This window comes from Anguilla rostrata, chromosome 8 (genome assembly GCF_018555375.3).
Source record: "Anguilla rostrata isolate EN2019 chromosome 8, ASM1855537v3, whole genome shotgun sequence".
Lineage (NCBI taxonomy): Eukaryota > Metazoa > Chordata > Actinopteri > Anguilliformes > Anguillidae > Anguilla > Anguilla rostrata.
The window spans coordinates 11,392,324-11,417,490 of NC_057940.1; the positions used below are offsets into that span (position 1 = coordinate 11,392,324).

A 25,167-nucleotide genomic window follows, 5' to 3' on the forward strand; every position below is an offset into this window, starting at 1 on the left:
TCCACGTGTACATATGAGAATGGTAAATGGACTGCATTTATATAGCGCTTTTATCCAAAGCGCTTTACAATTGATGCCTCTCATTCGCCAGAGCAGTTAGGGGTTAGGTGTCTTGCTCAAGGACACTTCAACATGCCCAGGGCGGGGTTTGAACCGACAACCCTCCGACTGCCAGGCAATCGGTCTTACCTCCTGAGCTATGGCGAATGCATGTTCGATAAATATACTTCACTCTGGGGTTCTCTATACCAAGGAGCAAACAACAATATCGGTACGAACTGGCGCACAGGTTTCAATGCGACAGTGTAAAATTAACAACAGACAACGAAGTGGAAAGGCAGGACCGCTGCTCTGTCACTACGACCATTGTGTTCTTTCTTGTGTGTTTTTTTCCTTCTTTTTTTGGTGAACAGCCACGCCCACCGAAGGCAGCAGGCGCGCGCCTCCGCGAATCCACTGCCATTCAAGTTTCCCTGCGAACCCACGCTTCCCGTTACATTGGGCTAATTGAGTTTGGATTAGAGAACAGATCGTTCACAGACTTTAATTGGGGAAAACCCACACAGTCCACATCCTCTTAGCGACATGCTGAGAGATAAACGAGTTATCAGCACTGCTCCGAAGAGATTTAATTTGTACTTTTTCGTTTAACTTCAGAATTTGTTACGCCGCATATACATGGAGCCTACGCAAAGTTATACTTTTACTACCTGAAGATCTGAGCTCTTCGCGTCTGCTTCTCATCAGCCGGACTGTGCATTTGTTAATCCAACGTTGTTACTTGTCACTCGTGTGGGAAAATGGGCTGTTGCAGCGGGCGGTGCACACTTGTCTTTCTCTGCGTTTTACAGCTGGTGAGTACATTCTTTGTTGAGTGCGCATAAACTGCGCGATTACACTGCTTCGCCTGGCATGGTACCTTGTGTACCGTTATATCCAAGTCAAAACACTGTTGACTGGACTTGGCTGGGATGCAAAATAAACCCTGAGAATAGTCTCCCAGTTCTCTGGGAAGATGCTTTTCACCCGTGAGTAATAACGCATCGCAATAAGAATCACGAGAATCATATTTTGTCCTAACTTTATTTCATCAGGTCATCTGCTTTTGACGTATGAACCGTTTTAATTGACCATAAATTGCATGGAAAAATAAATCTGTCATGGAATTACAGATACACACGATTATGAAGCTCTAAGAGCAAAGCCAGGTCAGTTAGTGTTGTAATGCAAACGATGTCCTCTAAACTCTATCAGTTGCAATATACAGTGTGACAGCCCAGTTCATTTTCTCTTGAAAAAAGAAAAACAGAATGGGGTAGAGGCAAATGTAAGTAAGTCGGGATGGCAATTTAACGTACTAACTGAAGCAGGGCACCTTCTATCACGCTCATCACTTTACTTGGGCATTTGATGTTCAGTTTTGGCGAGGGGGAAAGAGTGCCCTCTTCTGGCTGAAACTTAGTTCTCCTAGGAGGCGTCTCTTCCAAGCTTGAAGCAAGCCCACACCTGCTTAACTTCAGCACTTTGACACAAGAACGGCAAATGGTGTCGCAGCAGCTGACTGAGGGACTCTTGACTTTTCAAGTTGAGTTCTGTCAGCAGTGTTTACATAAAGTGAACTTCACCCATATGAAAGAAACTGCCATCATGAATAAAGAATATAGGTTCATAGTCTTTTCTTTGGAGAACTGTCCAGTCGGCCCATATACGGTCACCATTTAAATAAAGGTGAAAGTGGGGTTACTCGAGTTGTTTTTCATTTCACATTTGCCCTTCTCTGGTGAATTTTACCAAGAGCGCCCACCCTTAAATGTAGCTCCTGCACACCCTCTGGGTAAGTGGCTCTCTACAGCAAAACCTACACAGACAGCAAAATGTTCAGTGTTAATTCAGCTCTAACACTGTGTGTATGAGTTTAGTAGGGATCATGTGTACTCTATCAGAGTGAGATCTGCTGTGACATAGTTAATTTCACACTTGACATTTTACTCCCACCCAATCAGTGAGGTTTCCCAGGTGAAATAAAGTGTACCATTGTGTAGTTCATTGACTCAGGCGTACAGTTTTCATACGGGCAGCATATTCTGGGGCTGATGTGTGGTAGAGGGGTTAGAAGCAATGCATTTCACCAGCAAGTTGTAGGTTCTATTCACCGTTGAACTCCCTTAGGAATGTTCCATATCCCAAAATGCATCAGTTGGACTCAACATTATGAATATGCCAATGTCAGCTTGGTATGCTGCTCTGGGTAACACTTTACAATAAGGTCACATGAATTGGCATTAAGTAACGTAGTTGTTAAAACGAATTAATGATGTACAAGTACATTATCAATGCTGTACATATGAACTTCTCTGTAGTTAGTAGTTAACTACGTTAGTTACTGCCAATTCATGTGACCTCACTGTAAAGAGTTACCCTACTCAGAATAACATGTTAAAAACCCTAAAATGACATATACTAAACCTTACAAGGGTTTTTCATGATGGGCTAAATTGCAGAGGCTTTGATTTAGCTAGCAGGAGATAGCCGGTGAGGAACGATGGTGCATTGAAATGGTGTGTGATGAACCTTGCCACAATTTAGAGTGCCCTCCTGGGAACAGTTCCTCAGAGGTGATTTGAAGTGCGCTTGCCTGTGGGTTGTTTTTTTAATGTTGTGCTGTCATGGCTGACATTATTCATTTTTTATGACGGGAGTGATGAGCCTGCTATATTGGTACATAATGCAAGCAAGCAGTTGAGTCAGAGTGGCTTAACTGTCTGACAAGTGTGGAAATTTTCTTTGGGCTTCACTAGTCAATAACCTTAAGACATCAAAAAAAGAGAAGACATTCAATTAAATTCATAAACAGTATCTCTCTCCGGCAGTTCCAGTGGCTTCAGAGCGAGAGATTATGTGGAAGTGGCAGTAAGTATAATAATAAAATAAGTACAGGCTCACCCAGCCTTTCCTCTACACCAAGCGTTTATCCCTGAGAAAAAGAGCACAAAAAGAAGGGTTTAATCGTTAATGTGTTTAGTCTGGTCTGTCAACTCTAAAAGCTTTTCGTAATTCTGAAGCTGTGCAGGGACATCGCATACGCCACTATGTGTGAAAGCAGGGTAAAATGGGTAAGATTTATTTACTGTTCTTCTTATTATTAGCGTTGGGGAATAGAAGTTTGTGCGGTGTCAGTGCAGACGTTTCAACATGCCAGTCATTGGGAAGAACGGTGGACTTACTACCGTCTTTTCCGAAGAGTAAATTGGAGAGATGAAAGAATGAAAAAATGAAGAGAAGACAGCAATGGGCTGCCAGGTTGCTCAGTCTGCTGAGACATTGAGTTGCGGCTTATTAGTGCCCGCATCACAGTCTGGCACCAAAACTGCACTGTGCCAGTGTTGACTGCTATGGGCAGCCACAGAATTGCCCCGTTAAGAAAGGTCTACGACACAAGAATGATGCCCCTAGCTGCTAGGGCAACGGCAAAGTAACAGGCTATGTCAATAGGTCCCTGCACTTGTGGGTATTGAGCCAATAAACATTCATACACAACTTTCTTCTTGTTTAGCACTGGTTACTGTTTTTAGATCCTCATTTATTGATTTTCAGATATTGTGTATTAGCAGCTAGATTCCTGTGAGTTCTCCTCCACCGACCCCTTACTCATGATGTGGTAACTTTGAAGAGAGAGCCCATTTACTGTGGGCTTTTTTTTCTTCCAGAGGTTTACTTTTTCTGTAACACTGCAGATGCATTCTCCTCTGCAAATTAGAGTCAACAAAAACTCGTGAGCGGTGTGTGAAGCCTTTGAAGCGTTTCCATCCTTATTGGGTTGGACGTTAATTGCTTCTTTTTCTCCGCTGTGATCTGCTGGGAATCTCGCTGTGCTCCCCGAGCTATAGCCCCCTCAGTAGCTGCAGTTATCCTGCGAAGAAAAACCATGGTTCTTTCTGAGCACGCACAGTATCCTTCATTTTGCATGGCGTACGCAGGCCTCTGCTATGCGGCTGGTAAGTGGGCTTTGTGATGTTTAAACATTTAAGGTTAAGCTTTGAATATTGTGCAGTTAAATTTAAAAAAAAAAGAACCTTCAATGGTTCTGTGGCTGATGATTCCTCACATAGCCACAGGCATGTTTAAGTCATTAGCCCACAGTCAGGACCGCAGTCGTTTGTGTGTGTGTGTGTGTGTGTGTGTGTGTGTGTGTGTGTGTGTGTGTGTGTGTGTGTGTGTGTGTGTGTGTGTGTGTGTGTGTGTGTGTGTGTGTGTGTGTGTGTGTGTGTGCATTTGTGAAAGCTCCTACAATCCCTGAAGATTAATGACTTCAGAAAGATGTGAAAGATAAAGACAAGTGGGAGAGTAAAAGCGTGCATGTGACTCAAAGAGCACAAATTAATTAATAAGTACCCGTAAATTAAACCACAGAGAAAGCTCTGGATGGGACTCCAGAAAATGAGAAAGACGAGGTGATGAAATCTATTGTCCGTGAGATTCAAACTGCAAACGATAGGCCCCACAGAGTACCTCAGGAGACTGGGCTGGGGGCCAGGTGAGCAGCACCATTTAACACTAGGCCTTGCATGCCTTTTCACTGTCCAGTTTGACCTTTGAACTGGACTGAGCTGGAATGGAATGGACCGAGGTTGACCATACCAGCTCCATTTGCATCTGAAGTATGACACGGACCACTAAACAACTCCACGGCAAAGCAAGATTGGGGGGGTTAACAGACCAACTTTCGTAAACATTTTCAGTTGGACGAAATCTAATTAGAGGAAAGCCCCAGTCATTTCAGAATATTTATGAAAGGTAGCCGGCTAACTCCTTAAACCCATTTTGAGAAACCCCCCCCCCCCCCCCCTCCTATGTCCTGAAGCTAATTCCCATTTCCCGCCGTGGAGCTGAACCCGCTGTCGCCTTTCCGCCGCGTCGCGAGCTTCCGCGGGCTTCCGTGCCGTATCTGCCTCTGGTGTCTGCCGTCTGCTCCTGTTGGGCTTCTTATCGGAGCGGGCCCTGAGCGGCACGGGTCTCTGTGCGGAGCCCGAGGTCTCTGAGCAGCTAAAGGGGGGGGGGGAGTAATCAGGCCCTCGCGCTCTCCAATCAGCCGGGCGAACCCGCTCAAGCGAAACCAATTACCCCTGGAACCAGGACTCGGGCGTCCCGGGGGAGCCGTGTCCGAGCGCGCGCGCCTTCCTCAGTCCCGCCCGGAGACAGAGCCTGCCTGCTGACTCCTCCCCCCCCGTTCTGATTGGTGGAGCCGTAATGGAGGCGGAGATCAGACAGGAGCGGAGGTTCGAGCCGAAGCTGCCGTTTAGCTGGCGGACTTATGTTCAAGTCTCAGTTACATTTTACTGCCCTGAGGGTGCAGAAATGTTATATGTGTGTGTGATGTGTGTGTGTGATGTGTGTATGTGTGTGTGTGTTCTGCTCTTAGTGGTTCCCTGTGATTTTTTCTTTCACGTTTCGGTTTTTTTGTCTTGTGTTTGCTGTGGCTTTTATGTTTTAAGTCTGGACTGCAGGTGCTGGTCCAGTACGTCATGCTTCTCAGGCATGGTGAAGCTTTGAGGACATGGAGGCATATGGAGATGATAAATAATTTTCTAAAGTTAAAAGTAAAATGTTTTATTCATTTTATCTTGAGGTTTTTCATATCCTGCCCTCACCACTTGGTAACTATTTCTGTCTTCAAATAAGGACATCTGTGTGTGTGTGTGTGTGTGTGTGTGTGTGTGTGCGCGCGCACACGTGTGTCCATGTGCGCAGGGCTTTGGCTCGGGTAATTCAGGATACAGCAGACTTAAACACATGGACTCTCTCATGGTACTGATGGTGGTCTTCTCAAAACACCGTGAGGATGTATTCCACATGCAAGCTGCCTCGCTGCTCATTTTGTCTTGAGCAGCTTCTAGAAAAAAAAGCAAAAATTTAACGAATTCCTTTTGCAGTGTTGGTTGTCCACTGAAGGGGGTAGTTCCATCCCGCGCAGCAAATGCACAGGGCGGTCTGTGAGCGGTCCTCTGTTGGCACAGCTGCCGGTTTTTGCAAATCGACCCCACAGCGGTCCAATAGCGGGCAGTGGAGATGAGTAGCAGTTGTTAAGAGAAGGCAGAATTGCTGGTGGACGGCCCTGTTGCTGGCCAACTGTTGTAATGGCAATTTTAAAAATGTGTGCCTACAGCAGCTGCCAACAGTAGTCTGACAGGTGCGTGTTCGCAATAATGACATATTTAGATATATGAGGATTAGGTCTCTCTCTGTTGGCTGTAACTCATGGAGGCTCTGAGGTAGCGGTGTTCGTGTGGTCAAATGTTGATGTGAACCACAGCCTTGCGCTTATCCTGCTGTATTTCCACAGGTGTGGCCTGTGCATATACACCTTCGGTAACACCACTACTCTCTCCACACTGCCCCCTGTTGGACCCCTGGAGATATCTCCATAATCTCTGCAACTTGAGAGTCTTCTCCGTAAACACCTCCCTGCCCTGATGAAGCGCATGGCATTGCAGACACGGGAGTGTCATGTGTGCGCCTCAAGTGTCACATTTAATGGCATGCAAGGAGTGCTAGGCAGTTGAGCGCAATTTTTTCTGTCTGTCAAATGTGTGTTTGTGTGTGTGTGTCTGTGTGTGTGCGAGAGAGAGAGAGAGAGAGAAAGAGGTTAAGCATGCTTAGTTTCAGGGTTAGCTCCAGGGGTGAATTTAAACAGACTGCACACCTCTCTGTAGCAGCACACAGCAGCCATATCTACAGCATCGCTCTGTAAGGGGAAATACTAATCAGAACTAAAGGAAGCCCATTATTCATGCTCCGTTGTCTTTTTCATTTTCATCACTGAATGTTTCAATCCAGCCTGGCGCACAAATGACTGAACTGCAGATGCGTATAAACCCTATTCATGAATAACCAAGAAGGAACCAGCGCCGCACATTCGGAGTGTGTCAGTGAAAGGCAATTAAAAACCCAGCATCACACGGCCCTAACAGTTAATGTTTAGCAATCATTGTGGAATTAATGAGGCAGAGAGCTTCTGGGAGTCCTGATAGTGGAATGCTGATTTGAGCCTGCGTTTCAGATTTTAAAAAGTCTGTCTCCAGGTCAGTGCTCTCTTAAGGGAAACTGTCTCACCAAACATCTCTCATAATGAAAGAGTGGTCTTTCATAACGCAGGTTGCAGGTTCACATCCCAGATGGGGCACTGCTGTTGTAATATGACAGCTGTGCCTTCGTTGTGAGCACAGGCAGATTTTCTTATCCAGAGAAGCTTAAAACACAAGGGAGCGTAAGGGCATTCCCCCGATTTAGGAGCTTTAGCGTCATCCCTGGCTAACCACCTTTCCAACCCAGTGAGTATATGCGTAACATCACTAAAGCACTAATGCTAGGTTACTGTGCAAACCAAAAACCTAAGTACAAATCCTGACTACACACAGATTTCATAATCTATTACTGACTAGGCTTGGTGTTGGTGGGGAGCAGAGGTGTTGAGATTACAAAAAGACATGGGGCGAGCTGGTGAATTATACATACATTGAATGTTAACTTAAGTAAATATTGAAGTAAATGTACAGGTTATTACATCCTCATAATCGCGGACAAGGTACCTGGAAACAGGACACAATGTATCTTCCAGACACAGCTATTGGCACTATTTGGCTGAACTGGTCCGTTTTGTCCTCTCGTTCAGGCATTGTGGGTAAAAGTGTGAGAAGTGTGAGTTAATGTTCTATTCTGTGGTGTGGTGAAAACTTCTCGCAGTCTGTAGTGATAAAGCTCCAAGACTGTTTCATGGCATTCACAGTAGAGCAGCATGCAGTAGTCAGAGTGAAGGTTCATTCCATTCCGGTTTCTTCGCTGGGGCCCCCATGCAAAATGAAACTTAAAAGCACTAGATTCTGCAGGATGATTTGTTATTATTTTATATTGTTAAGCAGGGGAAATGTCAGCAAGATATTCTGTGAATACATGGCTTGTTTTTGAGCTTGTTGATGAATTCTGAAGCTGCCATGCCATCTCGTGCCTTTGTTCTTCCTGCACAGGATTGTGGGTAGACAGATTTTTCATTTTGGGTGTTTTTAACAGAAAGGGCTCATATAGGGCTCACAAAGGACGCAGTCAAGCCCTCAAGCATTTGAGTGATCAGAAATGGGACAGCATAGCCCTCCTGGAAGTTGGTGTGGGTGCACACATTCAAAGTGCATAAGAGCTTAAGTGTGGACATTGGGACAGGTTTGTGTGAACACCTGGGATTGTTCCTGTGGCAAATCTGCTGGATGTAATCTCTTTCCAGTGAATTTACAAAATAAAAAAGCGAAAGACCAGGGAAGGCCTTATAACGAACAGAGGTTGTCAGTTCCACAGCAAATCCTGAGAGAAAATGTGTCTGCTACCATGCTGAAGGAGTTTATCAAAGTCCACATCTTTTCTTTTTTTTTTTACTAATTATTTTAATGTATCTGAAGACAGTAAGTGTTCTGTATGTGATGACACTCCATGCCCGTATTGCAATACTTTGGCCCAGAATTCAGTTTGAGAAGCAGCGCACGGTAGAGATGAAAGTTTCTTCTCTGCCACGCGAAGCTGCATGAAGACTGGAGAAGCGCCGTGCTGAGCCTCAATAGCAGGTGATGAATATTTATGAATGTGTATATCATGCCTTTCAGTAGACAGCGCAGAAACAGAGTACATGTTTGAACACACTTTTATACGCCTTTACAGCGGGGCCGTCAACCACCCACAGTAAAATATTCAGTGTTCATTTATTTTAATTCAACTCTGTATCAGAGTTTATATAGGTATAACTGGGATCAAAGGTGCTTTTGTCAGAGTATAAACGTACTCTGTTACAGTTAATTTTACACGCAATATTTTACTGGAGTCAATGCCTTTGTTATGTTTGTGTTAAATCTGAGTCCGGCTCCAGCACTTGAAGCTTTGAGCATTCTTTGTTTCTGCGTGTTCTTAAATGATTAATCGCAGGGGAGTCGTTTCCAGCTGTGTGTTTGGGTCGAGCGGGGCCATAATCAGAAATGACGTCTGACTAAATCAGGCAAATTAGGCGAAGACTCGGAAGCCGAAGGCCGGGTGCTGATGGAAAATCAGTGATGCATCGTTGCCATGGTGACCAGCCTCAGGGTAGCGGGTGCTGTCCCACCAGGTTAGTCCAAACCCCAGAGTAGTTTAGGATGTGAAGAGGGATATTCGAAGCATAGCTGTCCTAAGCATTGCTGTATGCGGTAACATGAGTCAGGTGGAAGGTCCCGGATCTAGCTAACTTAACTTCCACCCTGTCAGGACTTCTGGCTGAGGCATTAGCGCTGGCCTGGTGAGCCCAGAGAGACAGTGTGCACGTGTGTGTGTGTGTGCGTGTGTGTGGGCGTGTGCATGTCGACTCACGTGTGTGCATGTGTGTGTGCATGTCCACGCACGTCTGTGCATGTGTGTGTGTGTGCATGTAAGCGTGTGCGTGGGCGCGTGCACGTCCAAACACGTGTGCATGTGTGTGTGCATGTCCACGCACGTCTGTGCATGTGTGTGTGTGTGCATGTAAGCGTGGGCGTGTGCACGTCCAAACACATGTGTGCATGTGTGTGTGCACGTCCACGCACGTGTGTGCATGTGTGTGTGTGTGTGGGGGGGGGCATTAAGTGCAAGTGAAACAGCTCCTCCTACCTTTCCTTCATTCTCTGTCCTTTTCTGAGGTCTGATTCCACCCATGCTGGTGCTGCACGACTGGTTGTGAAAGCCATCTGTTGCTCTGTGCAGGGGGTCCCTGGCATTGCTCTGACATCGAACGAGCAGGAACACGGAGAGCACTGTTCTGCACAGACCTGTGTTTGTGAGTCACTGGCTGTGAAAAAGCCTGCTGCTGCCAGACCTATTCTGCAGTGCACAGCTTGGGCTGCGTTATTCCAAGCAGTTTTTTTTTTCATTTCAATTTTACATTAAAAAAAAAGTTTTCCATAATCAGGGGAACTAAAATAAAATAGCAACAACAACAATAAAAAAACGCATTTTGCAGAAAACTGTCTCAGGTAGTGGGTTTGGAGGTAATTGGTGGGAGGCTGTGGCTGTGTTCGACATCGCTGTAAGACGCAGAACCTTGTAGCAACCCTGACTTTGCAGTCAGGCTCCTGTCCAGAAGCCCAGCGAGGTGCACCATTCTGAGCCACCTGTCTCTATGCCCCATGTTGGTGGAGGATGGAGCAATTAGTGTCTGTCATGCTTAATTTACAAGATCGAATGCTATCCCGAGACACGCACTTCTCATTGGCGTTATTAGGAGAGTTCCTGTTTAACTGGCTCCATGCAGTAATGAGAGTTGTAATTAAGCAATGTAGGTATCTTACTGAGCGCTCATGAATAATGCAGATCCAGACCTCCCTGTGCACACTTTCCTCACACAACGGTAAAATTAGCCAGTTTTTTTTTTCTTCTCTGACAAATAAACAGCAGATGCATTCCTGTGTGGAAGGAAAACTCACGGTTCGAATACCCTCTCCTTCCAACTCTGCAGATTTCACATCGAGGCGAAAAAGGGGTGGGACAAGCTGTGTGTCACAGGTACGAGGGCATAGGGGAGCAAAGAAATATGGCGTGCCCATTTCCCTATTTAAAAAAATGTTTTCAGCTGGTAGCTAAGCTGTAAAATAGTACCATTCTGCCATATAGTGCAATTACACGTATCGTAAAACAGGCAACCATAAAATGCATTGTGGGTAATTTGCCGGTAATTAGACTGGAGCAGTAAGCACTGCAATGACTCTTCTGCATTCCAGGAGACACACAGTGGCACAGGAGAGCTCTAATGCTGAATGAAGAAGATGCGCATTTCTCTCTCATTGACCATAACTGGTATCGATAACTGGTAGTGTGCACGGGGCGTGTCCCTATGAGTCACTCTAAATGTAGCCTGAGAAGAGAAGTACTCTACTTTATCTGGTGCAGTTTATGTATTTATGCTTTAGAAACACAGACAAATAAGAATTCTGCTTTGCACACGTGAAGGCTTTTCACTGACTTATTAAAAATTATTTTATTTTATTTTATTTTATTTATTTATTTTTTAGAGGGGGGTTATTGGGTTATTGTTATTTGCAATTAAAATCCATCTCATGATAGCAGAGACATTATCCAGGCTTTGGAGTGTGGGAGTAGCAGTCTCTCTCTCACCCGTCTCTGTGTTTGCATAATAAATACTGCCCGAAGGGAGAGTTAAACTGCTCAGTTATGAATATTAAACAACCTGTTTTCAGATTTAGCTTTGCAAATGCCACAAGAATGAAGTATACACAATCTGCACAGAAAGTCAGGCAGCACATACCCTTGGTTCACAGGATTAGACTGAACCCTTTTTGAACGTTGTTTCTTATATGCCTGTATTAATCTGGTTTTATTTTTAGTTTCTTCCTGCTCGATTTTCTTTAATGGTTACCAGGATTTTTGCAGTTGGCAACTATGTATTTGTCATCACTTTTAATGAAACCAGTAATTACCGACAGACAAAGCTATTCCTGCTGCGTACAGCGTTTGTTTACCTGCAGTCTCTTGCTACGCAGCGAGGCTGCGAATTTGTGGCCTGTTTTTATCGTGTTTGTGGTTAGATAGACAGCAGCCACGGAAGAGAATTACGCAGTTGTGCAATCGTATAAGGGCATCTTAACCTCAGAACCGCAGTGAAACAGTGCTTTTATCATGGCTAAGCAGCGTGATGTAATCAGTCATGCCAGCCGCATTTATTTTCCTTTATGAATTGGATTTTAATAGAGATTCCTGGCCATTATCTTTGAAAAGTAAACCCAGCCCTGCTCTGCAGTTTTTTTGTTCACTTTCGCTGTTGAACAAACGGCACACAGAGAGCTTGTTTATGTAAAGATTCGTATCAATGTTTCCCAACCCTGGTTCTGACCCTATTAGACCGTTTTCAAAGAGAAGAATACAAGTACAGTTGTATATACTGTAGTTAAGTTATTTCTGCCAATTTGAGCTGCGTGGAAGTGTAGCGTAATGCAGAGAACTGGGCTTTTAACTCAATACTTGTGGGATTTAGTTCCAGCTGGGGCACTTCTGTAGTACCCTTGAGCAAGATACTTAACCTGAATTGCTTTAGTAAAATATCAAGCCATATAAATGGATTCTTTATAATAAATGTAATCTGTTCTTTGGATAAGAGCATCTGCTGAGTACTAAAACAAAATTAATGAAATGATCCTGTATAACAAATCTATTGATGTTGTTCCGTGGATCAAATAATAAATAATTATTTGATAAATAAATAATATGAATATAGTTGCCTGAAATTTTTTCTTGTTAGTGAATATCAACACACATATGATGAAACATAGCCGCAAGCAGTAATAATGGGGCCCGAGCACAAATGTGATCAAACAATTCATATGTGGGTAAAGTGCACATTCTCAGCTTTTATTAAAGAGTATTTTATACATTTTAGTTTTACCATGTATAAATTATGGTACTTTTATAGATAATCCCACTATTTCAGGGCACCATAATGTTTGGAACAAATGGCTTCACAGGTGTTTCTGATTAGCCTGTTGTGTTCAATTGCTTCTTTAGTGCAGGTATAAGAGATTTTTCAGCATCTAGTTTTAATTCTAGGTTTTCGGTTGCCTTTGGAGTCTGTTATTAGTGTCTGTCAACATGAGGACCAAAGTTCTGCCAGAGAAAGTCAAGGAAGCCATTCTGAGAAACAGTCAGAGGCATAGGCTAAACTTTAGGCTTACCAAATAAACAGTTTGGAACATCATTAAGATGAGAGTACTGTTGAGCCCAGTTTCCACAAAGGGCCTGGTAGGCCAAGGAAGACCTCTACAGTTGATGACTGAAGAAATAATGAAGAAAATGAATAATAAAGAAAAACCCCCCAAAAAGAAGTTATGGAGGCTACAGTGCAAGATGCAAACCACTAGTTAGCTGCAAAAACAGGATGGCCAGGTTACCGTTTGCCTAAAAGTACCCAAAAGAGCCTGCAGAGCTCCAGAAAAAGGCCTTGTGGACAGATGAGACCAAGATTCACTTGTATTACAGTGATGGCAAGAGCCCAAGATCCAAAGCACCCCTTCTCATCATTTTCTGTAAATTAGAACTCCTCCCTCTCAGGGTGATGCTACAACCAGTTATACATACTGTACAGCCCTGCTGGTCTGTTGGCCACAGTCGGGATCGGTGCAGTCTGGATTTGATACCCAGTGCCTTAACGGGCTGAGCCCACAGGCAGTTTGACCTCTGAGGCAGTGTAAAGTGGTTGAGCGGTGGCTGCCCGCCTGGCCACACAGGCACCTGGATGCAGATCGGGGGTCAATGTGCTTGAATGGGCCGAGCCACAAGCCCCTCTTTCATCTGCTTTATTTCTCCCCCTCCTCTTTATTCCCAGTGGGGGTCTCTGGGAGCTGGGGCTGGGGAGATTCAGATGAAAGACCCTCTCTCTCTTTCTCTTTTTCTTCACCCCCCCTCTCTTTTTCTCTCTCTCCATCTCTCCCTCTTTCTCTGCCCTTTGCCAGTTACCAGCGAACAGGCCACAAAATTAGACATGTGCAATTATGACATCAGACGTAGTAGCACAGGAAGGATTCAGGAGTTATCACACTCTAAAGCGTCGGCTGGTTTACCCTATCAGACAGGGCGTTGTTGTGGCACTGTTGCAGTATTGTAATAAGTTAATCTGTATCAAGCCTGAAGAGCTGTCTGTTCTGCAGCTGCTCTAATCGGCCTCAGTTTAGTCCCTTATCAGAGGCTGACATTCCAGAATCCAGTCCTGGAGACTGAAACACAATTTTTTTTTCTTAGTTTTGTTTGTGATCAGAGAACCCCCAGCGAGCATCAAACGAAGCTGATCTGCGTTTCCACCCTCTCAATTATTCAGTTTCCATAAGATCCATCTTGAAGCAGCGGGCCGTCGTGGGACTGTCGACAACCGTTTGAAATCGACAACGTAGTCACTGTATTTAAAAAAAATTTTATTCTTGCATCTTCCGTGTCTCAGCGCAGGTTGATAGATCGCACTGCCGGGTAACATTATTGCGCTGAGTTTTAGGATGTTAAGAGTTAAGAGTCTCCACATTCCCATGACATCACAGCCACGTTCTCTGGCATTAGAGGGGAGCGCCAGCATTTTAACAGGATCTGTGCATCTGTGAATGGCCCACCGGGATGCCTGATCCTGGGTTTTAGAAAAGGAATGTAATCTAACAGCAATCTAATGAATTTCAAATAGGAGCGCTGGGGAAACCCCTCCCTGAATTATTCATGGCTGGCAAGATACAGCTGTTTGAATGCGAGTCTCTGAAGGGTGGCCAAGAAACCTGACCCCCGCCCCCCCACGCTACAAAGGAAACGAGAGGTCACTGTATGTCTGCGGGAGGGTAATTTTCCGTCTTTGTTCGCGGCCTGGCCTCCTCTGTGTGGGCTCAGACGGTCAGATCAGCATCTGGCTCCTGTCCCACAGTTCAAAGCAGAGGACCAGTGCGCTTCCCTTAAACTCCATGGCTCCCCCTGCTGGTTAATGGGAGCACTGCATAAATCTCACGGCCATCAGGGGGCAAATATTTAGCTTGATCCTTACATGTTACGAGCGCTACAAGCGTCTCTTACAATTAAAATGCACTGGGGAAACTTGAATCAACAGGCGTTATCTTAGACATGAGAATGTATCGGGTAAGTAATTACTGGTTACATTTATATTCCAATGAGTATATTTTTGGCACTTTCTACTTCTGTTGGACTGCAGGGTGTCAGGACGCTGAGAGCACGGCGCAGAGTCAAGACACAATTTTGATGGTTAATGTTGATTTAAAAAAATGCAGAGCACATATTCGGTATTTAAACCTGCACACTTACATACAGGATGAGGGATCTAAACACACACACTCACGCGCATGAACGCATGCGCACTCATACACACACACACGCAGTAAATTATCTTTGAGGAACACACTTTTTCTAAACTCTACTTTAAACCATGCTCGATTGTGGCTGATGGGTGTTTGCATTGAGGAGATAAGACTAATCACAGTTTTCTTGGTCGGAGGATAAAAGTCTCGTCGTCAAGGCCTTTTCAGGATCCATGGGAAACCTCAGCTGCAAGATCTACTGTTTAATATGCATGGAATCTAAATCTGTTCACATGGGGGTATCAATAACATAGAAAATAACCAGAGGAGGAAGGGTCCACAGGTCTTTACGTTGTGTGGTGCAAGAGCTTCTGGTAGATAGAACATTTGGGAACAGTGTTCTTGAAGGCTGGCCTGATTTCACCTGTGCATTTAGCTCTCTTAGTTTCTAATTGTTTACCATCATCTCACAGAAGTGAATGTGTTTAGTCCCAAATGCTGAAGAGAGCTTTGCTTTCCAGAAGATTTTATGTCATGAACCACTTCTTTGAGAATAAAATAATTAAGTTGCGAGGTCAGAACATTATTGCAGCCATTTAGAGGTCCTTTCAAATGGACTCTCTTAGAAAAGATTTTCTCTGTTATGTGATGCCGCATTTTGAGCGATGTTCCCTTCATCTCCGTCCTTCTCCTCTCTTCCCCCCCCAGCTCGCAGCCTTGGAGCGACAGATCTTTGATTTCCTGGGATACCAGTGGGCCCCCATCCTTGCGAATTTCCTGCACATAATCATTGTTATTCTTGGCCTGTTTGGAACACTTCAGTATCGGCCTAAGTACGTCATCATGGTGAGTCATTTCTTTTTTATCTCTGTACACTGACCTTCTGAACCAAACAGCCTTTAAATTGACTGACCAGAACTGTTTCTTTCATGGACAAGTCAGTAAGAATCACCAGGAGCCAAAAAAGCAGCCAAAATCTTTTTTCCTTAACTGTGAAAAATTCTAGCACAGCAGAGCCATTGAGTGCTTCCCATTTTATTAAGGATTCATATAAAATCTGCACGTCGGTCACTCAGTTCCTTTATACAGTGAATGGTTGTATTACGGAATCAGGCAACCAATTTACAGGTTCTGTATGATTCCTTGAGAGTTTGCTGAACAGTTTTCTTTACATTGTGTTAAATGTCACTTTCTTTTATTTACGGTGTATACGCTCAGGCCCATTGAAAATGAGTAACTTCTGGTACAGATATCTATCTTGGAAATTCTTCAGTTTCTGCATTTCTCAGGCTTTTTTTTGGAAGATGTGTCCTGGTACATTGGCTCTGTTTGTGTAGAGCTGCAGCCCAAAGACACGTCACCTCTTTCTGTCAGGGGCTGCAGGGAGTCCCATCCCGTTAAAGCACCGTTCAAGTGGATGGGTCCCACAATCAGGTTTGTAATCCAGACTCTGCCAGGGCCAAATGTGGCAGACGACCTCGCAGAACTGTCTCTAGCATTGTCCAGGGATGGCAGGGATTCTGAGACGTGCACCAGTGACGTCTGGTTGACCGCGGCACCTGCAATCTGCCTGTTGACCTGCGCGTGAGGTGTGTCCCTCAAACCCATGTCTGCGTGACCTGGACTTATGAACTGTGGTGTGATAAAAGGCGGTTACTGACATCGTGCATTTCAAAGGAGAGCGCATCCGCACCCGTCTGTGCCCTGCTGAATCAATAGTGCGGGTCGTGGCAGTGACCACTGATGAAATACGACTGGGTACATTCCAAACTACCGAGAGAGAAAAAATGGAGAACAGGTCAGTTCCGTCTTGAATTCGAGCGGTTTGGCAGGCTCTTGGAAGTCTGCGAGACGAGAACGTCAGCTGCTCTCGCACGCCGCCACCAGTCATTTCCTGTCTTCGGGCGGGCCGAGATCAAACGAACCACCCCCTCCCCGGGATCCCCGCTGCCGCCTTCCAGCTTTGATTCGGAACCTCCTCGCCAAAATGACTCAAATCGGCTGACGTTTCTCCCTCGCCTCCTCTTCAAAGACATTTCTGCGATTACCAGCGTGCTCCTGTTCGCTGTGATGAGGAGGCGTGGCTCATTGTCACCCAAAGGGGACATTAGAAGATTGCCTGCAAGAGTCGCGTTCGCACCGGTGGGGAATTTTTCTCCCTAAATCCCGTAATTGTATCCGGTCCCGTGCGGATCTCCAGGGCACGCGGTGAAAGCGAGCGTTACGGGACTGACAGCAGCCGGCGGCGCCGCCGAGGAGCGTCTGTCTCCCTCCTCGCTTCTGAAGGTCTCTCATCTCTCTCCTCTCTGTCGACTGAGCGCGAGAGCTCGCTGCCCTGAGGTACACAGGAGCCCGTAAAGGTGCACGGCGGTCAGCGTTCACCTGGAAATAACGGGGTGTAGCTTATAGCGTATATCGCTAGCCCTTTATTTCCTGGGGATGCGTCCTCACGGGCAACTGAATCGAACCCGGACTGCGCAGACAGCAACCGTGACAGGCAGCCCCGCAGAACGATGACAGCGTTGATTATCCACGGCGTCCTCAAGGAAAGGAAAGGAAATGAGGGGCTTCAGTCTGCAGGGCGTTCCCCGGCTCGTCTGCTCGTCCGTTCAGACGCTCGTGTGCAGTCTGCCTGCGTCAGCTGCGCAGGAGCTGTACTTCTCCGCCACAGCGACTGCACAGACAGCCTGCGGGCTGCAGAGGGAAACGAAGCAGCTGTCGGCTGCTCGCTCGCAGTCTGGAAAACGCATTTGATTGGTCTTTGTGCTCGCAGATGGTGGGAGGACACTGCAGCGATGGCCTGGGCCAACTGAAATGACTGGGCATTTCAAACACTGAGGGAAATGGAAATGGAGGGTTTAAAACGTATGAAAAATAATAAATAAATGAATTAATTAATTAATTAAAAAGGAAGCGAGCAAACAGTGGACCAGTCCTCTAAATTGTCCAGGTGTCTTGGTGTGTGTCCTGGTGTTTATGACTTTCATTTTATACCATTTGAGGTTTTTCGTTTTTTCATTTTTCCCAGGATGAACAGTAAACCTTGTTTCTCTAGCCCTGCAGCATTCTGGGGTAATGTTTTGGTTTGGATGAGCAGTGAGCTTGGCGTCTGTGGCTCTGCAGTACTGGATATGTTCTGCTGAGGAGAACTGGCAGTTTACTCTCCCTCTGTCTCTCTCTCACACACACACACATAGCAGCAGCACATGCTTAAACAAATGCACATGCACACAATCATCTCTCTTGTACACATGCGCACACACACTCACTCTACCACCTACTACTCTTTCACTCTCTCTCTCTCTCTCTACCTCTCCCTTCCCTACCCCTCGTCTCACATCCTTTCCCTCTCCCTTCACACACTACCTCCTGCTCTACACCCCACCCGCGTCTTTCTCCTCCCCCCCTTCTCTTATCTGTCCTCTCTATAACCTCCTTCCACATCAAGGACAACAGTGCCAAGCATCCCAGTGATTTACTGCCTCCGCGAATTATGCCTCGCCCTCCTCTCACCTCTCACACCAGAGGCCAGGCACCGCTGACGATGATGAAGCACAACCGATTCAATTAACTCAATTAGCCCTCACATGTAAAAAAAAAAAAAAAAGAACTGGTATGGCATAACCACTCGAGAGATTAATATCACACCTCGTGTTTTTTTAAATCCAGTGATATTAATTTTCTCCTTGCCCGCAGTATGCCGTTTGGACCGCGCTGTGGGTCGGCTGGAACGTGTTCGTCATCTGCTTCTACCTGGAAGTGGCGGGCCTCACCCAGGTGAGACGGCGTCGGCGTTCCGCTGTTTGTTTGCGCTGCTTCGCCGCGCGCTGCGTTCCGCCTCGGCTCCTCTCCCGGTCAGCTCCGTTTCCAAGGCTGAGTCACCAAAAAAGACTGCTTCTCCCCCCCTCCCCCCGCTGGTTCGTCATTGACTTCATAGCACTTAGCCATCACTCGTGAATGGCACGAATTTGAATTGCAGGAACGCATTAGTTCCTCAGTCTGCGGCCACGTAGTGCCTCTGTGTAATGTGAAATGTAGGGTTTAATTGGGGCATTGTCCATTGTTAAATGGACTGCATTTACATAGCGCTTTTATCCAAAGCGCTTTACAATTGACTCTCATTCACCAGAGCAGTTAGGGGTTAGGTGTCTTGCTCAGGGACACTTTGACACACCCAGGGCGGGGATTGAACCGGCAACCCTCCGACTGCCAGACAACTGCTCTTACCTCCTGAGCTATGTCGCCCCCATACATTGTTCCAACCCCCCACAGCCACATTCAGCATACATTACTTTAAGTTGTGAAGCAACACTACTCAATTGTTTAAGGATAGACGGGGGTACCTGAGCACCGGTTAAGGTGACCGATTGAGGTTAAGGTTACCATGTGCAGCACGACAGGCCAGAACAACAGCGTTCTGGCCTCCTGTGGTCTTCGTCCTTTTACTGCAGCCAACACATCCATCTTTTCTGCTTCCTGGTACAAGAAGGTCCCCGGTTCGATTCCCAGAAGGGGCACTACCATTGTACAGCTGAGCAAAGTACTTTTAACTCAAGTGCATCTGTAAATATCCTGCTGTATAAATAGAAAATACTCTCTGGAAAATGTAAGCCATGCTTGTTTTCCTGGATAAGAGTGCAATATAATATTAATGGTATACATAAATATACCCAGGCACTCAGTAATGTGTATGCTTGGTGTATTCGTTGTATCGTGAAGACTGTAAGAATCCATGCAAAGAGCACGACATTTTTTAAAACTCATTTTTACCTGAATAGCACTACTGCCACAGCCAATTGTGTAATATGATATTGTTGTGACTCAGATGCCTGTAAGTCAGCAGTGAACTTTCTCTTGCCCGCACAGACAGAGAATCAGAACTAGCATGCGATTTTCACTCTCATTAGCAAGACAAGGGTGACAGCGGGAAGGAAGAAATCCCGAGGAAGCATATAGGAAAAAACCTTGTGAGTAAACAGCCAGGCAATAATAGCTACACCACCTGCATTACCCTTATAAAATGGAATATGCTGCAAGATATAACAAATATGTTCTTTTAAAAAATATGTAATCAGAAAAATGTCTCACAGCAGTATATTAAAGTATATGTATTTTACATATCACAGTGTTTCAGCTTCTGAAAGTGGCTGGATTTATGTGATTTGCTCATATAATTATGCAGGATTGTAATATATTGGTAATATATTTTCCTATACTTTTGCATTGGCAGTGGTACACATACAGAAGAGGTATAAAGGTGTAAAGGTGACCCAGACCTTCATATTCTGTGGCCTGGCCTCACGTTTGTACCTATATAAAATATCTATAATATAGATATTTACCGCTTGCAGGAGCAGTTGCATTTAAGTATTTCTGATGGATCTGAGTCAAGCCTTTTCCTCTGAGAATATGGGGAATTCTGAACCCTTTTTTGTAGCCCGCTTTCATTCATCAAAGAGATGAAACCGAATGGCTGTCATTAGCATGTGAAAGAGCACAGGCCCATCTTCCTCGCAACGAGCTGCTTTGATTTGCCTCCGGCGACGGTGCCTTTCCCCCACTTTAAAACGCTCTCCCCGCTCCTCGCCCAAACCTGCAGCCGTAACCGAAAGCCATATGAATTCCCCGCTCTCCGCCTGGGCGTTCATGCTGCTTCGCTACGCTGCAATACTCGTGTAAGGACCCCACTAAAGGAAATGTGGGAGCAATATAACGGTGTAGCTCCTGGATAGAATCTATTAACACTATAGCCTTAAGTCCATTCCACCAAAACACCTGTCAAGATTTTTGTGAAGAGTTTCTTTGCAGCCGTTAATTCAGTCATTCGTCTTCTTTTTTTGGGAACAATTTTAGTCAATGCTTCAGTATTTCAAACTATAGTCAGAGGACTAAAGTAGTGTAGCGTAGCCTCTGACATGAGTTGTGTATAATGAATGATGTCTTATTGGGTCTGGCTCTTCAGTGTCATGTGTCAGTCATTAACATTATGCCGACAGATGGGACACATTTGCACAGAATTCAGAATGTCTGTATCACTGTCACGATTCTCTGCCTGTGTAATTTAGAATGTAATGTTCCCATTTTATCACTTATCAGAAGATAAGTGGCATATGCAGAATAGTCTGCAAACAACCCATTGATACAGCTGGATGCTTGGCTCAAGGTGTACCTTAGCGGTTCTCTATCTGGCAATCAAACCAGCAACCACTGACTTACAAAGTTCCCATATTGTTATACTACACTGCCTATTTCAGGAAAATTGGCAAAAAACTACTTGCTATAGCAATTAATTTAAAGTATCTTGCTCAAGGGTTCCACAGCAATGCCCCACCTGAGAATCAAACCTGCAACCAGAGAATTACAAGTGCCATTCCCTAAGCATTATACTAAAACTATCTACCACACATAAGGGGCAAGAACTACAGCATGTTAATGTAAATACCATCAATCTGCATTCAGTACCTACAATGCCATCTGGTCTAAATTACAGTTTGTTTATATAGACTTTGCATTCAGTCTGATCTGGAAGAGCCTGTTTGCTGGACATTTTTAAAGTCTTCACAGCAAGCACAGCCTGATCATTTATTTCATTTGTCTTGTGGAGAGATCATATTATTAATGTTTGCATTAAACATAACAGGGTTAAGAGGACAGGAAATTTGTTTTAGGAAGAGATAAATATGCATCCGTTCTCCAGCAGTAGCACTAAATATTAATTCATCATGAATTTTAGATGCCCCATCCACTTGTTTTTGAAAATGTGATATTTCTCATTCTTGTCATATTTTAAAAGTTGGTCCTGGAAGACTTGCAAGAAAGTCCATCAAGACATTTATATTTTATCTCGCTTCTGACTGGTCAAAGTCATTTTCGTATTAAATATGGATGTCCAGTGAGACGCATTGACTTTGGCCATATTTAGTATCAAAACAACCTTTTGAAAAGCTGAGTGGATCGCTTCAAAGCATTGCCATTAATATGCTGTTAGGGACTGCCTGAGCGACCGTTGTGCACAGGATGCTAATACCCACTGTCGCTCTCTGACATGCTTTGCTCGGTTAATGGCATGTTAATTAACCTCGTTAATAGCCGCTGTCACTCAGGGAAGGGGGGGATTAAAGTCCCCGCCGATGGTTTCGTTCACCCACTTCCCTCCTCAGCACTAAAAAGCCCTCCGCAGCACGACGGAGGAGGGAGCGTTATGACCCGCCTGTGATCGGTCTTGGCCATAAAGAGAACGAGCGCTTTCCCCTTACCGAAAGGGACTTCGCTGAGATGATTTTCGGTGTGCGGACCTTCTGGAAATTGTAATGAATATATGAGCCACATTAGTGCAGTATATTGCGATATCTTAAAAGCAGCAATGTGTGTGTACAGTATTTGCCAGGGCGCTGAAGTGCTGTAACATTTATTTCAGTGTATTTCATTGCCCTTCAGGTTAAGTCAGCAACATGCAGCAAAGCTGAGTATTTAAGTTGAATATGGATACAAGGTAGAATGGCACCATCTACAGCACAGTGTCCCCATCACTGTGTTAGGGCATGGGATTTTTATTTGGTCCAGAGGCAAGAGTGCCCCCTACTGGTCCACCAAATACCTTTCCTATTCAAGTACTGAGAAACCCCACTCCTGCTTAGCAGCACGGGTTTGACATGAGAAGGGTACAGGGTGGCATGGCTGTTTAATGAGAAGCAATGGCTCTTTCAGGTTTGATATACAGGCTCAGTGTGACGTGTCACACACCGTAGTGAAATTAGATTCGGGAGGAATTGAATGCCCGTCTAAGACAGGTATCAGGCCTGGTCAAAGAAGGCAGGTCAAATTGCCGAAACATGAAAGAGACGAGCTTTGAGACTGTGGTGTTTGGGTTTGTCTGAATGTGTTTATACGAGCTGGGCCTTCACGCAGGGGGTAAATGAGAGAGGGGCAGGATGTTCGGCTCGTACAGTTTGTCCCGTCGCTTTTTAGACTTTCAATTCTAGCTTGTCCTACTTTTCGCCTCTCAGAGATTTTCTTTCCTTTTGTCGCCGTAACCATGGTGCACTGTGAAGTGGCCTGACTTTAAAAGATTCCAAGCTTCTCCTTTTGAAAAGGGACACCGCTGCCGCACACCACAAAACAAGGCACTGCCCCAACATGTACACATACACGCCTTTCCGCACCTCGCACGTTTCTGTGTCCCCACAGGAAATGGACGTTATGACCTTTAACATCTCTCTGCACCGCTCCTGGTGGCGGGAGCACGGGCCAGGCTGCGTGAGGACGGAAGCCCCGCCCCCTGACCCCTACGACCCCCATGACCTGCCGGGCCACGCCTTCATCTCTGTTACTGGCTGCATGGTGGAGTTTCAGTACCTGGAAGTGGTGCACTCTTCCTTCAGTATACTGCTGGCTGTGAGTTCACACACTCTTATATGAATGCACATGCACTAACACACACACACACACACACAAACACACATATACACAAGCATGCGCGCACACACACAGAAACTCCCTCTCTTACATCCATCTTTCTCACACCAACACAAACAGCTCAACCCATACACACACATATGCACATAGTCTGTCTCCCTCACACACACATACACTGTATCACACCCATCTATGCCACCTTTACATGCATTCTTGTAGTCTCTCACAGAAACACGCACGCACGCACACACGCACACACACACACACACACACACACACACAAAGGTTGGCTTAATGAACCGCTGAACCTCTAGAGTGAGGGCTTATAGCTCCTCTGCAGTCTGAGTACTCACCAGAGGCTTGCGCCTTCCCCTGGAGTTAAATTGAGAGGATTTTCTGCGCAGAAGTTTCTGTGAACGTTTGTGGGGGGGGGGGGGGGGGGCTGCAGAGGCGGCTGTCACGGCTGTCATGGAGGTTTACTCTCAAACGCCGCTGGAGTGAAGGAGAGAGAGGGCTCCCCACAGGAGCTGCATCGACCCCATCGCACGCCGCTCCGCGTAACTGGAACCCCCTTGCCAACAAAGCGGGAACTTTGTTCAAATAAAAATGTAAATGAAAGAGCAGACGGGGGACCCATCAGAGGGGGTGAACACGGGTTGTTATACAGGGCTTGGAATTTGTATAGAGGCCCTGCTTAATGCAGGTGTGCTCGATCACTCACTCTCTCTCTCTTTCTCCCACTCTCACTTCAGCTTAAGAACTGTATTGGCACAAACAGTAATCGGTGAGGATTAAAGCACAAAATTAGAAGCCGATTAGTCAGTCCTGAACATCACAATAATAATGATACAGTAACATTACTTGCAAGAAGTTAGAAGTTACCAAAAAATAAAGGCCAACCCTGGTCCTGGAGAGCCAAACGGTCTACTTGTATTTTTCAAACTTAATCAATAGACAATCACTTCAGGCCCAAGACGTTACCAACTGTTTTTAAGTACATCCTCAGGAACAAAGAAAACCTGCAGATCGTGTGGCTCTAGAACCAGGATATGACACCCATACACTAGGACCACAATCCCAAACAATTAGATTGTAGTGATATTAAGCACAATAATTCTGATAATTCTTAATAATAAAAAGATGTTTAAATATGACTCATGATCTCTGCCTCTCTTTCTCTTTCTCTCCCTCCATCTCTCTCTCCCTCCCACCCTACCTCTCTCTCCATCTCTCTCTCTCTCTCCACAGCTGGTTGGGTTTGTGTTTGCCTGCTACGTGATCAGCGTGTTTACAGAGGAAGGGGACAGCTGTCGGTACTGACTCCCCCCCCCCCCCCCACGGTCCCGCCTTTCTGTCCTGTACATTCTCAACATTACAGCAACGTCCCAGTAACGTTCCAGTGATGTTCCCACCGGCACTCCGCTATCCTTTCACCCGCTCCATTACCATCCTCACTCAACCAGAAAATATGCTTATCTTACGCGAGGGGGTGAATGTGTACTGCCTGTCAGCTAATGCAAACACAAAGACAGCACATGACATACACCTGTCTGCGCGTCTACTGTCGTGTGTAGCTTAGGGCTCGGTGGCTCAGTAAGCCCTAAACCAGTTACCCTAAGGCGATAACTGCGGTCGCGTTGAGCTGAACTGAATTAACGCTACTGTTGAACAGCCGTCAATCATATGTTTTTTTTTTACAAAAGATTTGATTTATTAACACATTAAAATGTATTTATCCAAACTATGAAAGCCACAACCGCTTTTAAGCCCAGCTGACACTGTGAGAGGCGTGGCAGGTGTCTCAGCCCAGGTGTGTGTGTCTCTGTCCAGGTGTGTGTGTCTCTGCCCAGGTGTGTGTGTCTCTGCCCAGGTGTGTGTGTCTCTGTCCAGGTGTGTGTGTCTCTGCCCAGGTGTGCGTGTC

The 25,167-nt window shown here is 45.5% G+C and overlaps 1 protein-coding gene across 1 annotated transcript; it reads left to right on the plus strand.

Annotated features, from left to right (window-relative positions):
- Positions 1-319: 319 nt before the first annotated feature.
- Positions 320-24,938, plus strand: LOC135260801 (sodium/potassium-transporting ATPase subunit beta-1-interacting protein 3-like). The gene is made up of 5 exons (XM_064346399.1): positions 320-854; positions 15,540-15,677; positions 18,528-18,608; positions 23,019-23,225; positions 24,495-24,938. The coding sequence occupies exons 1-5, from the start codon at positions 801-803 to the stop codon at positions 24,564-24,566; spliced, it is 552 nt and encodes a 183-aa protein (XP_064202469.1). The 5' UTR covers positions 320-800; the 3' UTR covers positions 24,567-24,938.
- Positions 24,939-25,167: the final 229 nt, after the last annotated feature.

Bases quoted from the DNA above. Each gene is read 5' to 3' on its own strand.
- LOC135260801 (XM_064346399.1), top strand. From the start codon at position 801: ATGGGCTGTTGCAGCGGGCGGTGCACACTTGTCTTTCTCTGCGTTTTA. The intron at 855-15,539 runs GTGAGTACATTC...TTCCCCCCCCAG, and splicing joins TTCTCTGCGTTTTACAGCTG to CTCGCAGCCTTGGAGCGACA. The intron at 18,609-23,018 runs GTGAGACGGCGT...GTGTCCCCACAG, and splicing joins AAGTGGCGGGCCTCACCCAG to GAAATGGACGTTATGACCTT.